Source organism: Pleurodeles waltl, chromosome 5 (genome assembly GCF_031143425.1).
Source record: "Pleurodeles waltl isolate 20211129_DDA chromosome 5, aPleWal1.hap1.20221129, whole genome shotgun sequence".
In the NCBI taxonomy this organism is placed as follows: Eukaryota; Metazoa; Chordata; class Amphibia; order Caudata; family Salamandridae; genus Pleurodeles; species Pleurodeles waltl.
This window is the reverse complement of record NC_090444.1, coordinates 174133866-174154022: the sequence shown is the minus strand read 5'-3', so window position 1 is coordinate 174154022 and position 20157 is coordinate 174133866. Positions and strand designations below refer to the sequence as shown.

Here is a 20157-nt window from a genome sequence, read left to right as displayed (position 1 = left end):
GTCATAGTCGCTGACAATCGCGAGAGTCACCTACCGGTGGCTCGGGTTCCCTTTGAGTGGGGGGGGGGGGTCTCTGGTACTCTGAAAGTAGCTGTGAGTCCTGCCATGCCTGTAGATTGTCTGTTAGGCAATGATCTAGAGCATACTGCTTGGAAAGAAGTAGAGCTCAGATCTCACCTGGAGATGTTAGGGTTACCTGAGTGGGTCTGCATGACCACCCGGTCCATGGCTGACCGAGAGGGAAGTCAAGGGCATCTGGAGCCTGGAACGATGGCCCAGGGAGCTGCCAAGAGGAGGGACGAGGGGCGCGGGAAACCGGCCCCAGAAGTTCCCACAGTGGCTGACGGGGCTCCTGAGGAGGAGACTCCCGAGCCAACTGGGGAAGACATTGCCACCCTAGGTGACTTACCGGAGCTTGCTGGCTGGCAAGTTGAGGGTGGACCCACCAGGGAGGAATTCTGCAAGGCGCAGAAAGAGTGTCCCACTCTAGAAGGGTTGAGGAAACAAGCCTTAAACCAGGCAGCAGGTGACGCCTCTGGCAATCACCACCTATATTGGGAGAATGATCTCCTCTACAGTGAGCCTAGGGTTCCGGTCTTTGGGGCAGCACGTGTGCTGGTGGTCCCCCAATGTTACCGAGCCTTCCTACTGGGTCTGGCTCACGACATTCCCCTGGCAGGACATTTGGGACAAGACAAGACCTTCAACAGGCTTGTCACCCACTTTCACTGGCCCAAAATGAGGACACACTCAGACAAATTCTGCAGGGCTTGTCCTACCTGCCAGGCTAGTGGTAAAGCAGGAAAGAGGGTTAAAACCCCCCTGATTCCACTTCCTGTCGTTGGCACCCCCTTTGAAAGGGTGGGCGTCGACATTGTTGGCCCCTTGGACCCCAAAACTGCCTTAGGCAACAGGTTTATCCTGGTTTTGGTGGACCATGCCACCCGGTACCCAGAGGCAATCCCTCTGAGGACCGTAACTGCATCGGTGGTAGCCAGAACCCTGATGGGGATATTTACCCGTGTGGGATTCCCCAAGGAGATAGTGTCTGACAGAGGCACTAACTTCATGTCCGCGTACATGAAGCATCTGTGGGATGCGTGTGGTGTAACCTACAAGTTCACCACACCCTATCACCCCCAGTCTAATGGGCTTGTGGAGAGATTCAACAAGACCCTGAAAGGCATGATTGGTGGCCTCCCTGAGGCCATGAGGCGTAAATGGGACGTCCTCTTACCATGCCTTCTCTTTGCTTACAGAGAGGTCCCCCAGAGGGGGGTAGGGTTCAGTCCCTTTGAGCTTCTCTATGGGTACCCCGTCAGGGGACCCTTAAGCATTGTCAAGGAGGGATTGGAGAACGCTCCAAAGACACCCCCTCAGGACGTGGTCAGCTACATGTTGGCCCTCCGCAATCAGATGACCCGCTTCTGGAAAGAGGCCCAAAGTAACCTGGAGGCCAGTCAAGAGGTGATGAAACAATGGTATGACCAGAAGGCCACTCTGGTAGAGTTTCAACCTGGAGACAAAGTGTGGGTAATGGAGCCAGTAGAGCCCAGAGCTCTCCAGGACCGCTGGTCTGGCCCATTTGAAATAAAGGAGCGGAAAGGGGAGGCCACTTACCTAGTGGACCTCCAAACCCCTAGGAACCCCCTAAGGGTGCTCCACGTGAACCGACTAAAAGCTCATTTTGAGAGGTCGGAGATCAACATGCTTCTGGTCACAGATGAAGGAATGGAAGAGGAGAGTGAACCTCTCCCGGACCTCCTCTCTGCCCAAGAAGGTGATGGGTCCGTAAGCGGGGTCATTCTGTCTGACTCCCTGACTCTAAACCAGAAAGGAGACTGCTATGAGCTGTTGGAGCAGTTCTCCCCCCTCTTCTCCCTTACTCCGGGACTGACCCACCTCTGTGTTCATGATATTGACACCGGTGACAGTCTCCCTGTGAAGAACAAAATTTACAGGTTGTCAGATAAGGTGAAGGCCAGCATCAAGGAGGAGGTCTCCAAGATGTTGACGCTAGGGGTTATTGAGAAGTCCAGTAGTCCCTGGGCCAGCCCAGTGGTGTTGGTCCCCAAGGCTACTGCCCCAGGCGCGAAGCCAGAACTCCGGTTCTGCGTGGACTACCGGGGTCTCAACTCAGTCACACGGACTGATGCTCACCCCATCCCCCGAGCTGATGAGCTCGTGGACAGGCTAGGCGCTGCCAAGTTCCTGAGTACGTTTGATCTTACTTCAGGGTACTGGCAGATCGCCCTGACTGAGGGGGCTAAGGAAAGGTCTGCCTTTTCCACCCCTGACGGCCATTACCAGTTCCGGGTGATGCCGTTTGGATTGAAAAATGCCCCCGCTACCTTCCAACGGTTGGTTAACGGGGTCCTGGCTGGCAAGGATGCCTTCTGTGCAGCCTACCTGGATGACATAGCTGTCTACAGTTCCAGCTGGGAGGAACACCTGCTCCACCTCAAGGAGGTGCTTCAGGCCCTGCAACAGGCAGGCCTGACCATCAAGGCTAGTAAGTGCCAGATTGGGCAGGGTTCCGTGGTGTACTTGGGACACCTAGTAGGTGGTGGCAAGGTGCAGCCACTCCAGGCCAAGATCGAAACTATCAAGGTCTGGCAACCACCTCGAACCCAGACTGAGGTGAGAGCCTTTTTAGGCCTCACCGGATACTACTGAAGGTTTGTCAAGGGCTATGGTACCATTGTGTCCCCCTTGACAGAACTCACGTCCAAGAAGCAACCTAGGTTGGTGAATTGGACAGAGGCTTGTCAGAAAGCCTTTGACGCCCTAAAGGAAGCCATGTGCACGGCCCCCGTGCTCAAGGCCCCTGACTACTCCCAGGAATTTATCGTGCAGACAGACGCTTCAGAGCATGGCATAGGGGCAGTCCTAGCACAGCTAAATGAGGAGGGCCAAGATCAACCGGTAGTCTTTATTAGCAGAAGGCTATTACCACGGGAACAGAGGTGGAGTGCTATTGAAAGAGAAGCTTTTGCTGTGGTCTGGGCACTGAAGAAGCTGAGGCCCTACCTGTTTGGGACTCACTTCCTAGTTCAGACAGACCACAGGCCCCTCAGATGGCTCATGCAGATGAGGGGTGAGAATCCAAAACTTCTGAGGTGGTCCATTTCCCTACAGGGGATGGACTTTACGGTGGAACATCGCCCAGGGGTTGACCACGCCAATGCTGATGGTCTCTCCAGGTACTTCCGCCTTAGCGATGAGAGCTCCCAGGAGGTCGGGTAGCTCTCCCCACTTTCAGCTGGGGGGACACATGTTAGACCTGACAGCCTTAGGGTAGTCACCCCTAACTTTTTGCCTGCCTCCCTCCTCGTTTTGGATACTGTTTTTGCTGGTTTTTAGACTCTGCGCACTTTACCACTGCTAACCAGTGATAAAGTGTATATGCTCTCTCTCTGTAAACATGGTAACTTTGGATCATACCTGATTGAACTATTTAATCTACTTATAAGTCCCCAGTCATGTGCACTCCAGGTGCCTAGGGCATATAGATTAAATGCTACTAGTGGACCTGCAGCACGGATTGTGCCACCCACTTAAGTAGCCCCTTTTCCTTGTCTCAGGCCTACCATTGCTAGGCCTGTGTGTGCAGTTTCACTGCCACCTCGACTTGGCATTTAAAAGTACTTGCCAAGCCTAGAACTCCCCTTTTTCTGCATATAAGTCACCCTTAATGTGTGCCCTGGGTATCCCCTAGAGCAGGGTGCTGTGTAGGTAAAAGACAGGACATGTACCTGTGTAGTTATATGTCCTGGTAGTGTAAAACTCCTAAATTCGTTTTTGCACTACTGGGAGACCTGCTCCCTTCATAGGCTAACATTGGGGCTGCCCTCATACACTGTTGAAGTGGCAGCTGCTGATCTGAAAGGAGCAGGGAGGTCATATTTAGTATGGCCAGAATGGTAATACAAAATCCTACTGACTGGTGAAGTCGGATTTAATATTACTATTCTAGAAATGCCACTTTTAGAAAGTGAGCATTTCTTTGCACTTAAATCCTTCTGTGCCTTACAATCCACGTCTGGCTAGGTTTAGTTGACAGCTCCTTGTGCATTCACTCAGACACACCCCAAACACAGGGTACTCAGCCTCACTTGCATACATCTGCATTTTGAATGGGTCTTCCTGGGCTGGGAGGGTGGAGGGCCTGCCCTCACACAAAGGACTGCCACACCCCCTACTGGGACCCTGGCAGACAGGATTGAACTGAAAGGGGACCTGGTGCACTTCTTAGCCACTCTTTGAAGTCTCCCCCACTTCAAAGGCACATTTGGGTATAAAACAGGGCCTCTGCCCTACCTCATCAGACACTTGCTGGAGAAGAAACCGGAACCAGAAACTACATCCTGCCAAGAAGAACTGCCTGGCTGCTCAAAGGACTCACCTGTCTGCTTTCTACAAAGGACTGCTGTCTTGCTGTTGCCCTGCTGCCTTGCTGAACTCTTGTCTGGCTGTGAAAGTGCTCTCCAAGGGCTTGGATAGAGCTTGCCTCCTGTTCCTTGAAGTCTCAGGACCAAAAAGACTTCTTCCTTTCACTTGGACGCTCCGTGCGCCGAAAATTTCGACGCACAGCTTGTTTCGCGGCGAGAAAAACGCCGCACACCGACGCTGATCGACGCGACGCCCTCGGGGCGATCGAGACTTCGACGCACAACCTCGCAAGGACAAAGCCGCTCGACTTTCCAGGAGAAATCGACGCGACGCCCACCGTGAGTGCGAAACTTTGACGCACGGCCTCGCAAGGACAACGCCGCCCGACTTCCAAGGAGAAATCGACGCGACGCCTACCGTGAGATCGAAACTTCGACGCGCAGCCCCGCAGAACGACGCGCAGCCGTAAAACAAGCAGGAGAATCCACGCACAGACCCGGGACATCTGGTAATCCCCGCGATCCACAAAAAGAGACTGTCTGCGCGCCGGAAAACGACGCCCGACTTCCCCGCGTGGAAAAGACCGACGCAAGTCTGGGTGTGCTGAGGAGAAATCGACGCACACACCCCTTTTTCCACGCATCTCTTCTCCTGTGGCCCTCTGAGGAGATTTTCCACCAGAAACCAGGTACTTTGTGCTTGAAAGACACTGTATTGCATTCTAAAGACTTAAGACACTTTATATCACTTCCCTGTGATATTTCTACAATTTTCCATTGCAACTTTATTCTTTTTGACCTACAATTATCCTGATAAATATTATATATTTTTCTAAACACTGTGTGGTGTATTTTTGTGGTGCTATATGGTGGTATTGTATGATTTATTGCACAAATACTTTACACATTGCCTTCTAAGTTAAGCCTGACTGCTCGTGCCAAGCTACCAGAGGGTGGGCACAGGATAATCTTGGATAGTGTGTGACTTACCCTGACTAGAGTGAGGGCTTTTGCTTGGACAGGAGGTAACCTGACTGCCAACCAAAAACCCCATTTCTAACAGAGTGGGACGAAGACGAGTGGTGATGGCTCGGCAAACTGTCTCGTGACCTCCCTCTCGAACAAGACTGGGAGTGACGCAGAGTTGCTCACTCAAAGCCTTCAGGTTCATGGCCCGGCACTCAGAGCACAACTTCAGGTCGCGGTCACACTCCAGGCAACATAAACACACAACATGATGCGGTGACAGAAGCCACATGGCCTGAATCCTTTCTTGCGGAAAGACATCTCGATGCACCAAGTAGTTAAAAAGTTCAACAAAAAGGTTGAAAGCCAGTCTAAGGCAAAGGAGTCTAAAACTAGAAATCTCTTTCAGATAGGAGAACCCTTTTAATAGTGACAATTCTAAAAAAGGCAATTTTAGAAGTTGGTATTTTCCAGTTCAAAGCATTAGGTGCCAGCAACCTGATCCTGGATCACATGTCTGGGTGTAGCTGGCAGTTAATCTTTTTATCGATCCCAGACACTGAGACAAAGGGGAGGTAGATGTTGGCAAGATGGGCCTCTCTGAGTTAACAAATAGGAGTAGATGTCACCTGACACACTTGCACATCACAAAGGCTCTGCCTGATCACTCTGAGGGATTTTCAGTAATCTATTGTGTCCCCAGACAATCTGGGGCCAGGGTAGGCAGGCAGGAAATTCCATTCACCTCTGAGGGGTAGAAACCTCTTGAAATGTCTCCTAATGCTAAGTGGGCAACCATGTATAAATATTGGACCCCCGGACCCCAACTCTTCAGTCCTGGACCTGTGGACACTACAAAAGGAGGACTGCTGTGCTGCCAAACGTACCCCCACTCTACTGCCCTGCTTGCTGAGAAGGAAGACTGGACCTGCTCCCTTCATCCCAAGCTGAAGTGACTCCAAGGGTCAGCCAGCCGGCCTCCTGTTCTGAGATATAAGGTAAAAGCTTCAGAGGCTCCCTGTAACAGCCCAGCTGACATGCTACCTGGACCTGCAACTGGACCTGCTAGACTCAGCTGGAGTGAGCTCCTGACCCCCCCAAGTGGTGCCCATCTAGTCCTAGACCTCTGGTGTCAACAGGCCCGCTGGCGCCAAATCTTACGTACACGCCCATTACCAATGGGAATTTCCAGTCAACCAACACAGACTGCCTCAGTGACCGCCAATATGAAGCTCCAACTCTAACCGACAGGATCTTAACGCCTCAGCAACGACCATCCGTGAAGCCTGGCTGGCTCCCTGCGCTACTTCGACAAACACTGCAACTCTCTCCCTTCTCGAGTCTCCTTTCACCATGAACAGTATTATTGGTGCTGGACTGAGAAAGTAACTTTACAGTGGGAGTAACCTGGTCCCTGTAGCCGAATTGCACTCCATTGCTTTTGGCCTGAACTTGTGATTTTGTCCCGGTCCTGCACAACCAGATTGCTACGAGTGACACTTTTTGGCACTATTGTCACTTAAATATCTAAAAAATGTGTAACTCCAGTACTACTGATTGGATTTTTGTCATCGTGGTGTCAAATTATTTATTACATTCTAATCCAGTGTTCTAAAGTGTTGTGGGATTTTTCTTTTGTTATGTTTTCACTTTACTACTGCTTGAATAGTTATTGAAATAATTTACACAGAGCAGAGAGCGTTAAAAAGAGTGAAAGCAGGCAGAAGGCCCGCAAAGAGAGCAAAGAACATGGAAAAAGTATGAAAAAGAGGGCTGGAGGCCCAAAAAGAGGTGAAAAAGAGGCAAAGAGAGAGAAAGAGGGCTTGAGAAAGGGTGCAAGGAAAGGGAGTGAGACAGAGGAGACTGCAGGAGGAATATGGCAGGGACCTTGAGTCACAAGTCCGTTTCTGGAAGGGCCTAGACTTGTCCAAGGACCATTGCTAGGTGAGTGGGAAGGGGGGTGGGGAAAGGGGACTTGCGCCTAGGCACCTGCTACCTATCACAATGCAGTAGGAGATGGTGCATCTGTGCTGCAGAGTCTGAGGGATAGTACAGATAAACAGGAGGGATTGACTTTGATTGGGGAAGTGTGTGAGGGTAACACAGGAGTGTGGAGAAACATATTGGTGAGTGATGAATGTACAGTGTAGACCTGTACTGCTATTATCTACAGATTTGAGATCCTAGTCATGATTTTCATCTAAAACTGCACTGGTCATCCGGTACAGTTATAACACGAGAAGTGTATAACTGATACATAGATCCTGTTGTACATTACATAGCTACTGTTGCCCTGTTGTACGAAAATGTAAAAGATGACAATGTTGTGATACATGTTCAAGTTGGCTTCAACAGATTTCATTTTACCATGACATATTAATAAATGTTCAAAAAAATGTGGTAACGAGAAAAAAACCTTACTTTCCAAAGTCAGGTATGGTGTCTAAGAGCAACCAACTAAGGCCGAAATTGCATGTGTATGACCACTTTGCTAGAGTTGATGTGTGAGCATGAGGAGATGTCTTCCTCTCTCATCTGCTTGTATCCATTTGAAGGAACGGGGGAGAGGAAAGTTTGCCAACTACTTATGACAGCAGTAGACTACTTATCCACTGCTCTAATGATAAGCTGGTTTAGTTCCTGTAAGGTGTATTACTTCATTGGGACAGGCTTTGAGAGTAGAGGCACTGATGAGATTTTACTTGCAAGGGTAAATCCTGTGTATGGATTTAGTACCGAAAAGGTGAAAACATATCGCTACAGGTCAGGTACATCTAATTATGTTTAGCAACATACCATTCAATGGGTTACCCATGGATGAGTAAACTCAGCATGTTTCCTAAGGAAACAAGACAACACCACCCAGAAAACAGACATTTTAACAGGAAGGCAAAAAAATAAAAATAATTATTATTCAACATCCTTATCAGAAATTAGAACATAAATTAAACATATTGAAGACAAGTTGAAGGAGAGAATACACACCTTAAGTTCCCAGTGATTAAACTTCCAACCAGGTGAATAGTTGTCCCGTAAGTCAGCACGAGCCCGGATGTTAACATTGCGCAGACGATTCAGGTACTCATTACATTTCTTATACAAGGCCTCTTTATCTTCTTCCGACAGTGTGTTCGTAATACCGCAAGGAATTATTATGACCTAGACACAAGGTAACATTTTTAGAATACAGAAACTGAAAAAGTGAAAACCTTGGGCTCACTGTTGGTTATTTTTACCAACAAAAAACACTTATTTTTCTCACCAACCAACCTTTGGTTAAACATGCTGCCCTTTTATTTGTGCAGCAGCCAGACTCTTACGGACAAACAAGCTAGATACGTCTGCAGCAAGTGTCAACAAGAGTCCACTCTACTTGAAAGGAAGGAATGCTTGAATTGTTTGCCAAGATACGATTTTTACTTTTCCCATCACCGGAAGCAAACTTAAAGGTGTTCTGAAATTTAACTCAAATGACCTCAGCAGAAATCCAAGACTTCTCGCTAATGAATAATCCAAAAGGAAAGAACAGCATCAGACAATATGTTCAATTTGTGAATCTAGGTTTTGATGGAGAAGAGCTGTCAATCCTGCATCCTATTGCTGTGCTGAGATGGTCAACTGGATAGAGAATAATAAATCAAGTTTAACCAAGAAAAAACAGTTGATTACAGACAATCAAGAGTTGTGATTCAGAATTAATCAAGACTGATAGTGTGCAACCACTTTCTAATCTCTCAATGTCACTTATTCTCCAATCTGGGATCATCTTTAGCATAGCCTTTGTATAAGAGCACACGCTGCACTTAAAGTAAAATAGTGATTGTATCATTTCAGATTGGTCTTGGTGCTAAAGAATCCTACCTTACAATGTGGAGTTTTCATATCTGCTTAAATTCTGAGCAAATCCTATTCTTTCACACATTCTTCCCTTCCACTCATTTCTTCTCAGTTACCTTCCAAGACATTGCCAAGGCAACTAGTAAGGTGTATAATGAAATCCCTGTGGATAGGAGTGTGGTATCTGTAAATAATGGTTCTTTGCTGTACTGATACAAGGTACTGCTCCTTGTCTTGAGTTTACCCACCAAATTGCATCTTTACCATTTTAGAGTGAATGAAGTGTGTTTGAATTAAAATATAAATTAATGAAATAGTCAAATAAATGTATACCCAGCATAGTAGTGACAGCACAAAAGAAGCACTGATATAAAGACACACAGACCAGTGCTATAAGACTACAATAACAATCTGAGAACCTAAAAAAGCATATGAAATCTATGAAACAGGTTATCTTAAGTCAACAATTTCTTAAATTAATACCTTTGTAAAAAATGTTTGAAAAGGTTTTTGTGTAAGAAACCTGCCACTTTAGAAGACCTATTGGATTTATCCATTTGATATACATGTTTAAGGTTATCTAGAATTACACTTAGCAGCTTTTCTAAAAAATCTAGATGACAATCTACAAGACTTTTTTTTTTTGAGGATACAATTTTGCAAGGTGCCAGAACAAGGTCCATTTTTATCACATTTTCTATAGTTCTGTAATACACAGTTTTCCAGGCTTCTTACAATTGTGACCCCCTTTAATGAAGGAAGCTGCAATGTTAACATTAGTCCTGGCGTTGGTGAGTTCTGAAATCGTGGACTTGCCCAAGTTTACTTTTATAAATAAGCAACCACATCGAGATAAGTCTGTTGAAGCCTTTTTTACACACATACATACATATAAATATGGTCATAAATCAAACACAGTGCACTCAGACTGCCAGTGCTAATGGTAGGAGGTAGACCAATCCTGCTCAAATTATAAATCCAAGAAAAGAAACCACTGAACTCAGTTTCTCAGTTTCTCCAAAAGAATAACCGTATTTAATCCATGCCAACAAACACTGATACGTTTCAACTCCGAAGAGTCTTGTTCATGGCTGATGAGTCCTTCTTCATTGTCCATTAACCAGAGGTTCACTATCAACCCATAATGATGCATTCTGGGACACATAGTTTGATATATATGGAAAATGTCACTTACCCACTGTACATCTGTTCGTGGCATGATGCGCTGCAGATTCACATGCTGTGCACTGTTCCTGCCATCTAGTATTGGGCTCAGAGTGTTACAAGTTGTTTTTCTTCGAAGAAGTCTTGTGACTCCTGCCTTTCGGCTCCATTGCACATGGGCGTCGACTCCATCTTAGATTGTTTTCCCCGCAAAGGGTGAGGTAGGAGTTGGTAAAGTAAGGATACTAGAGGTGCCCATGCAATGGAGTAGAAATGTATGTACATAGTGTGAAGTAAAAGAATATCTATTTACATATTTACAATTTACATGCAACTAAAACGGCTACAGGCTCCCGGGGAGGTGGGAGGGAGTATGTGAATCTGCAGCGTATCATGCCACGAACAGATGTACACTGGGTAAGTGACATTTTCCGTTCAATGGCATGTGTAGCTGCAAATACACATGCTGTGCATAGACTACGAAGCACTAAACGTCAGCCTGTAGGAGTTGAAGTTGTCTGAAATAATGTTCTTAATACAGCCTGTCCTACTGTGGCTTGTTGTGTTGCTAACACATCTACACAGTAATGCTTAGTAAATGTATGGGGCGTAGACCAGGTGGCTGCCTTCCAAATTTCTGTCATTGGTATATTACCAAGAAAAGCCATATTGGCGCCTTTCTTTCTAGTGGAGTGTGCCCTTGGTGTAATGGGTAATTCTCTTTTAGCTTTAAGGTAACAGGTTTGAATGTATTTAACTATCCATCTGGCAATGCCCTGTTTGGATATAGGGTTACCTGCATGAGGTTTTTGGAAAGCTACGAACAATTGTTTTGTTTTACGAAATTGTTTCGTTCTGTCAGTGTAATACATTAGCGCTCTTTTTATGTCTAATCTATGCAATGCCCTTCCAGCTACTGAGTCTGGTTGTGGAAAGAAGACTGGGAGTTCCACAGTTTGGTTTAGATGGAATGGTGATATGACATTTTGGTAAAAATTATGGATTTGTACGGAGAACCACTTTATGTTCATGTATTTGTATAAAGGGTTCTTGAATAGTAAACGCCTGTATTTCACTAACTCTTCGAAGTGATGTGATGGCTATTTGAAAGGCTACTTTCCAAGTTAGAAATTGGATTTGACAAGAATGCATGGGTTCGAATGGTGGGCCCATGAGTCGTGTTAATACAATATTAATATTCCACGAAGGTACTGGTGGTGTCCTTGGGGGTATGATTCTTTTTAGTCCTTCAATAAAGGCTTTAATGACTGAGATTCTAAAAAGCGATTTTGTATGTGTAATCTGTAGATAGACCGATATTGCAGTGAGATGTATTTTAATGAAAGAAAATGCTAGATCAGACTTTTGTAAGTGTAACAAGTAGCTTACAATGTCCTTTGTGGAGGCATGTAGTGGTTGGATCTGGTTAGTTTGGCAGTAGCAAACAAATCTTTTCCATTTGTTTGCGTAACAATGCCTTGTTGTTGGTTTTCTTGCTTGTTTAATGACCTCCATACACTCTTGTGTAAGATTTAAATGTCCGAATTCTAAGACTTCAGGAGCCAGATCGCTAGATTGAGCGATGCTGGATTTGGGTGTCTGATCTGTTTGTGTTGTGTTAACAGATCTGGTATGTTTGGTAGTTTGATGTGGGGTACTACCGATAAGTCCAACAGTGTTGTGTACCACTGTTGGCAAGCCCAGGTTGGTGCTATGAGTATTAGTTTGAGTTTGTTTTGACTTAGTTTGTTGACCAGATAAGGAATGAGTGGGAGAGGGGGAAAAGCATAAGCAAATGTCCCTGACCAACTCATCCATAATGCATTGCCCTTGGATTGAGGTTGTGGGTACCTGGACACGAATGTTTGGCATTTTGCGTTTTCTTTTGTTGCGAATAGGTCTATGTTTGGTGTTCCCCAGCGACGGAAGTGATCCTGTAGGATCTGGGGATGAATTTCCCATTCGTGGGTTTGCTGGTGATCTCGACTGAGATTGTTGGCTAACTGATTCTGAATGCCTGGTATGTATTGTGCTATTAGGCGAATGTGGTTGTGAATGGCCCAATGACAAATCCTTTGTTCCTTTGTGCTAAGAGAGACAGTTGTGATGTGCCCCTCCCCCCCCCCCCCCCCCCCCCCCTGTTTGTTGAAATAATACATTGTTGTCATGTTGTCGGTTTTGACAAGGATGTGTTTGTGGGCTACCAGTGGTTGAAATGCTTTTAATGCTAGAAACACCGCTAGCAGTTCCAAATGATTTATATGAAGCTGTTTTTGCTGATTGTCCCATTGGCCCTGTATGCTGTGCTTGTTGAGGTGTGCTCCCCACCCTATCATGGAAGCATCTGTTGTGATAACAGCTTGAGGCACTGGGTCTTGGGAATGGCCGCCCTTTATTTTAATTTATAGGGTTCCACCATTGAAGCGAGAAGTGTGTTTGGCGGTCTATCAACACTAGATCTTGAAGTTGACCCTGTGCTTGTGTCCATTGTTTTGCTAGGCATTGTTGCAAGGGCCTCATGTGTAACCTTGCATTTGGGACAATGGCTATGCATGAAGACATCATGCCTAGAAGTTTCATTACAAACCTTACTGGGTAGTGTTGGTTTGCCTGTATGCTTGATGTTACATTTTGGAACGCTTGGACCCTTTGTGGACTTGGAGTGGCAATTGCTCTTTGTGTATTGAGTGTTGCTCCTAAGTATTTTTGTATCTGGGATGGTTGCAGATCTGATTTTGGGTAATTTATAGAGAAACCTAGTTTGTGTAGCGTTTCTATGACGTATTGTGTGTGAAGAAGACACTGTTGAGTGTTGGTTTTTTATTAACCAATCGTCCAAATATGGGAATACGTGCATGTGCTGTCTCCTTATGTGAGCGGCTACTACTGCAAGGCATTTTGTGAATACCCTTGGGGCTGTTGTTATCCCGAACGGTAACACCTTGAATTGATAATGCACGCCGTGGATTACAAACCTTAAGTATTTCCTGTGTGAAGGATGTATGGGTATGTGGAAATATGCATCCTTGAGATCTAACGTTGACATGTAGTCCTGTTTTTTTGAGCAAGGGAATCACGTGGAAGTGATCTGATTTGATGTAGAGATTCAGCGTTCTGAGGCCTAATATGGGTCTCAACGTTTTGTCTTTCTTTGGAATTAGGAAATATAGTGAGTAGACACCTGTTCCTTTTTGATGGTTGGGTACTAATTCTATTGCTTGTTTTTGGAACAATGCTTGGACTTCTAGTTGTAACAGGTCTAAGTGTTGTTTGGACATATTGTGTGCTCTTGGGGGCACATCTGGTGGGAAATTTATGAATTCTATGCAATAACCATGTTGGATAATGGCTAGGACCCATGCGTTCGTAGTTCTGTTTGTCCAGTTTTTGTAGTATGCAGTAAGTCCCCCCCCCCACTGGTGTTAAGTGTTGGGGGTTTGTGACATTGAAGTCACTGTTTGGCTTGACCTGTTTTAGGGCTTTGGAATTTTCCCCTTGCTCTTGGGAATTGTCCCCCCCTGTATGAGCCTCGAAACCCTCCTCTCTGGTACTGCCCCCGATAGGTGGGTCTGGTTTGTGAGGTAGAAGGCTCTGGTGTTTGAGTACGAAACCCCCCTCTAAATTGTGGCTTTCTAAAAGTGCCTCTGCTTTGTGGGGAGTAGAGCGCGCCCATGGCTTTGGCCGTGTCTGTGTCCTTTAGTTTTTCAATTGCTGTGTCCACCTCTGGTCCAAACAATTGTTCCTGGTTAAACGGCATATTTAACACAGCTTGCTGGGTTTCCGGTTTAAAACCTGAGCTCCGTAACCATGCAGGCCTGCGAATGGTTACCGCAGTGTTGACTGTCCGTGCTGCTGTGTCTGCCAAGTCCAATGCACACCTTATCTGGTTGTTGGAAATTCCTTGACATTCTTCAACAACCTGTTGGACACGTTTTTGGTGTTCCTTGGGCAAGTGCTGTATAATGTGCTGCATCTCGTCCCAGTGTGCCCTGTCGTAGCGAGCCAGTAGAGCTTGCAAGTTGGCAATCCGCCATTGATTGGCTGCCTGTGCTGCCACTCGTTTGCCCGCAGCATCGAACTTCCAACTTTCCTTGTCAGGCGGCGGTGCGTCTCCTAATGATTGGGAGTTTGCCCTCTTTCGTGCTGCTCCCACGCCCGCCGAATCTGGTGTCAGTTGCTGTGTTATAAACACAGGCTCCGTTGGGGGGAGGTTTGTATTTTTTCTCCACCCTAGGCGTGATAGCTCTGCCTTTCACTGGGTCTTGGAAGACCTGTTTTGCGTGCTTGAGCATGCCTGGGAGCATTGGCAGACTTTGGTAGGAGCTGTGGGTGGATGCCAAGGTGTTAAATAGGAAATCATCCTCTATTGGCTCCGCATGCATTGCTACATTGTGGAAAGTAGCTGCCCTCGATAGTACCTGCATATATGCAGTGCTGTCCTCTGGAGGTGACGGCCTTGCTGGGTAACAATCGGGACTGTTGTCGGAGACCGGTGCATCATATAAGTTCCATGCATCCGGGTCGTCCTGTGTCATCCCTGTGTGTGTCGGTGACAGCATTGGGGGTGTTGTTACCGGGGACAGCTGTGGTGAATGTAGTGGCGAAGGCTGTGGCGAAAACCTTGGTGGTGGTGTTCTCTCTTGCCACCTTTGCCTTTGGTTGCATTTCTGACTCCTGAAATGCCAGCTTTCTCTTGATTTTAATTGGTGGAAGAGTTTGTATTTTACCAGTCTCTTTCTGGATATGCAGCCTCCTTTGAGTATGGTCTGGTTCCACCATACTTATTTCCTGCTCAAATCTATGTTCTTGCTCTTGGCTGGAAAGTCCGTGCTCTTCCGTGTAAGAGCCTAATTTCAGCTCCGAGGCTGCCTTCTTCGGTACCGAAGGTTTTGAAACAGTCTTTTTTGGTTTGAGGTAACTTTTTTGACCTTGGGTGTGTCGAACTCTCGATGCAAAGATCGTTCGGAGACGGAATCTCGACAGGAGTCGGATGTCTTCGGCAGTTGTAAGGCCTTTTTCGGTGTCGATGTACTAACACTAAACCGGTACCGAGCGCAAACAATACCGTTGAATTTTTGATAATTAGCTAACTTTCCCGATTCGAAATACGGAGTGAAGAGGAACACGTCCGAACCCAATGGCAGAAAGAAAACAATCTAAGATGGAGTCGACGCCTGTAGGAAGTTGGCGCTGTATGTACTATTTCAAAGTAAGAAATAGCATGCACAGAGTCCAAGGGTTCCCCTATGAGGTAAGATAGTGGCAAAAAGAGATAATTCTAATGCTCTATTTTGTGGTAGTGTGGTCGAGCAGTAGGCTTATCAGAGGATAGTGTTAAGCATTTGTTGTACACACACAGGCTATAAATGAGGAACACACACTCAGAGACAATTCCAGGCCAATAGGTTTTTGTATAGAAAATGAAAATGTCACTTACCCAGTGTACATCTGTTCGTGGCATCAGTCGCTGAGATTCACATGGTATGCATGAGCTCGCCATCTGGTGTTGGGTCGGAGTGTTACAAGTTGTTTTTCTTCGAAGAAGTGTTTTCGAGTCACGGGACCGAGTGACTCCTCCTTCTGTGCTCATTGCGCATGGGCGTCGACTCCATCTTCGATTGTTTTCCCCGCAGAGGGTGAGGTAGGAGTTGTACTATAGTAATAGTGCCCGCGCAATGAAAATTGTAAGTATGTACCTATTAAAGGATTAAATAATATATATACAAATGTACAAAATTGAAGGTAACTTCTGAACTGCTACAGGCTTCCGGGGAGGTGGGCGGGTCCATGTGAATCTCAGCGACTGATGCCACGAACAGATGTACACTGGGTAAGTGACATTTTCAGTTCGATGGCATCTGTCGCTGTAGATACACATGGTATGCATAGACTAGTACGCAGTTAGTTCCCCATAAGCGGTGGTTTAGCCTGTAGGAGTAGAAGTTGTCTGAAATAGAGTTCTTAATACAGCTTGACCTACTGAAGCTTGTTGTGCGGATAGCACATCTATACAGTAGTGTTTGGTGAATGTGTGAGGCGTAGACCAAGTGGCTGCTTTACATATTTCCTGCATTGGGATGTTTCCTAAAAAGGCCATTGAAGCACCTTTTTTCCTTGTTGAATGTGCCCTGGGAGTAATGGGCAGTTGTCTTTTTGCTTTAAGGTAGCAGATTTGGATGCATTTAACTATCCATCTGGCTATACCTTGTTTTGATATTGGGTTACCTGCATGAGGTTTTTGGAATGCAATAAATAGCTGTTTAGTTTTTCTGATGTTTTTTGTTCTGTCAATGTAGTACATTAATGCTCTTTTGACATCTAATGTATGTAGTGCTCTTTCAGCCACCGAATCTGGCTGTGGGAAAAAAACTGGTAGTTCTACCGTTTGATTTAGATGGAATGGTGAAATAACTTTTGGTAAAAATTTTGGATTAGGTCGTAGGACGACCTTATTTTTATGTATTTGTATAAAAGGCTCTTGTGTTGTGAACGCTTGAATTTCACTTACTCTTCTTAGAGATGTAATGGCGATGAGAAAGGCAACTTTCCAGGTTAGGAATTGTATTCCGCAAGAGTGCATGGGTTCGAAAGGTGGGCCCATGAGTCTTGTTAGAACCACGTTTAGGTTCCATGAAGGAACAGGTGGTGTTCTTGGTGGTATAATTCTTTTAAGCCCTTCTATGAATGCTTTGATAACTGGTATCCTATACAAGGAAGTTGAATAGGTAGTTTGCAGGTATGCAGATATTGCTGCAAGGTGTATTTTAATAGAAGAGAAGGCTAGCTTTGCTTTTTGTAAATGGAGCAAGTAATTTACTATATGTTTTGGAGTTGCGTCTAGTGGTTGTATCTGATTATGATGGCAGTACCAAACAAATCTTTTCCACTTACTTGCGTAGCAGTGTCTAGTGGATGGCCTTCTGGCCTGCTTTATGACTTCCATACACTCTTGGCTAAGTTGTAAGTGTCCGAATTCTAGGATTTCAGGAGCCAGATTGCTAGATTCAGCGATGCTGGGTCCGGGTGTCTGATCTGTTGGTTGTGTTGCGTTAACAGATCTGGTTTGTTGGGCAGTTTGATGTGTGGTACTACAGACAGATCTAGCAGTGTTGTGTACCAGGGTTGTCTTGCCCACGTTGGTGCTATTAAAATGAGTTTGAGTTTGTTTTGACTCAATTTGTTTACTAGGTAAGGAAGGAGAGGGAGAGGAGGAAAAGCGTAAGCAAATATTCCGGACCAGTTCATCCATAGGGCATTGCCTTGGGATTGCTTGTGTGGGTATCTGGACGCGAAGTTTTGGCATTTTGCGTTCTCTTTTGTTGCAAATAAGTCTATTTGTGGTGTTCCCCAGAGTGTGAAGTAGTTGTTCAGAATCTGTGGGTGGATTTCCCATTCGTGGACTTGCTGGTGATCTCGAGAGAGATTGTCTGCCAGCTGATTCTGGATCCCCGGAATAAACTGTGCTATTAGACCAATTTGATGGTGGATTGCCCACTTCCATATTTTTTGAGCTAACAAGCTTAACTGCGTTGAATGTGTTCCTCCTTGTTTGTTTAGATAATACATTGTTGTCATGTTGTCTGTTTTGACAAGGATGTATTTGTGGGTTATGATTGGTTGGAAAGCTTTTAGTGCTTGAAAAACTGCTAATAATTCTAGATGATTTATATGCAGTTTTGTTTGATGTATGTTCCATTGTCCTCTTATGTTGTGTTGATTGAGATGTGCTCCCCACCCTGTCATGGAAGCATCTGTTGTTATTACGTACTGTGGCACTGGGTCTTGGAAAGGCCGCCCTATGTTTAAATTTATACTGTTCCACCATAGAAGCGAGAGGTAAGTTTGGCGGTCTAGCAACACCAGATCTAGAAGGTGACCCTGTGCTTGAGACCACTGTGAGGCTAGGCACTGTTGTAAGGGCCTCATGTGCAGTCTTGCGTTTGGGACAATGGCTATGCATGAGGACATCATGCCTAGGAGCTGTAGTATTGTTCTTGCTTGTATTGTTCGGTTTGGAGACATGTGTTGAATGACTCTGTTGAAATTGTGGATCCTTTGTGGAGTTGGCGTTGCTACTCCTTTTGTCGTGTCTATTATGGCTCCTAGATATTGCTGTACTTTGCTTGGCAGAATGTTTGATTTTGCAAAGTTGACGGTGAACCCTAGTTTGTAGAGGGTTTGTATGACTTGATTTGTGTGGTTTGAGCATTGTGTGAGCGAACTGGTTTTGATTAGCCAGTCGTCTAGATACGGGAACACATGTATTTGCTGCCTTCTGATGTGTGCAGCGACTACTGCTAGGCATTTTGTGAATACTCTTGGAGCGGTTGTTAAACCAAAAGGCAATACTTTGAATTGGTAATGTATTCCTTTGAATACAAACCTTAGATATTTCCTGTGTGATTGATGTATTGGTATATGGAAATATGCGTCCTTGAGGTCTAGGGTTGTCATGTAGTTGTGTTTTTTGAGCAATGGTAACACTTCTTGTAGTGTGACCATGTGAAAGTGGTCTGATTTGATGAAAGTGTTTACTACTCTGAGGTCTAGAATTGGTCTCAGTGTTTCGTCCTTTTTTGGGATCAAGAAGTACAGTGAATAAACTCCTGTGTTTATTTGTGTGCTTGGTACTAATTCTATTGCATTTTTTTGCAGTAGTGCTTGAACTTCTATCTCTAGAAGCTGTGAATGGTATTTTGATAAATTTTGTGATTTTGGTGGTATGTCTGGAGGGAATTGCAGGAATTCTATGCAATAACCATGTTGGATAATTGCTAGGACCCATGTGTCTGTAGTTATTTTGTCCCATGCTTCGTAATATTGACGTATCCTCCCCCCCACTGGTGTTGTGTGGGAGGGGTGAGTGACGTGTGAGTCACTGCTTGTTGGTAGTGGTTTTGGGGCTTTGAAATCTTCCTCTATTCCTAGGGAATTGCCCCCCTCTATACTGGCCCCGAAAACCTCCCCTGTACTGTCCCTGGTAGGTGGGCGGTGCGGACTGTGAGGTGCTAGCTTGTGTGGCCTGACCCCGAAACCCTCCTCTAAAAGGTGTTTTGCGGAAGGTGTTATAAGATCCTCTGCTCTGCGGGGAGTAGTGCGCCCATGGCCTTGGCAGTGTCAGTGTCCTTCTTGAGCTTTTCTATGGCTGTGTCGACCTCCGGACCGAACAGAAGTTTTTTGTTTACTGGCATGTTAAGCACTGCCTGCTGAATTTCTGGCTTGAATCCAGACGTTCTGAGCCATGCGTGCCTACGGATGGTAACCGACGTATTAATGGTCCTTGCGGCCGTGTCTGCTGCATCCATGGAGGAGCGTATTTGATTGTTGGAAATGTTTTGACCCTCCTCAACAACCTGTTTTGCTCTTTTTTGCAGATCTTTTGGGAGATGTTCAATGAGATGCTGCATCTCATCCCAGTGGGCTCTGTCGTATCGCGCTAGCAGCGCTTGTGAATTTGCGATGCGCCACTGGTTTGCTGCTTGGACAGCAACCCTCTTCCCGGCTGCATCGAACTTCCTGCTTTCTTTATCTGGGGGAGGTGCATCCCCAGAAGTGTGTGAATTTGCCCGTTTTCTGGCAGCCCCTACCACCACAGAATCTGGTGGCAGCTGAGAGGTGATGAATACAGGGTCCGTAGGAGGCGCCTTATACTTTTTGTCCACCCTAGGCGTCCCTGCCCTACTTTTAACTGGCTCCTTGAAAATGTCCTTTGCATGGCGTAGCATGCCTGGGAGCATCGGCAGGCTTTGGTAGGAGCTGTGGGTTGAAGAGAGGGTGTTAAATAAAAAATCATCCTCTA

General features: G+C 45.8%; 1 protein-coding gene across 3 annotated transcripts in view; it reads right to left on the bottom strand.

Annotated features, from left to right (window-relative positions):
- The window catches only part of EPRS1 (glutamyl-prolyl-tRNA synthetase 1), a 488457-nt gene that overhangs the window by 70769 nt on the left and 397531 nt on the right, over window positions 1-20157 (bottom strand). For all 3 annotated transcript variants that reach the window (XM_069233874.1, XM_069233875.1, XM_069233876.1), the window contains one exon: window positions 8343-8516. In XM_069233874.1, coding sequence (XP_069089975.1) covers window positions 8343-8516 — 174 coding nt within the window. The remainder of the gene's footprint in view (window positions 1-8342; window positions 8517-20157) is intronic.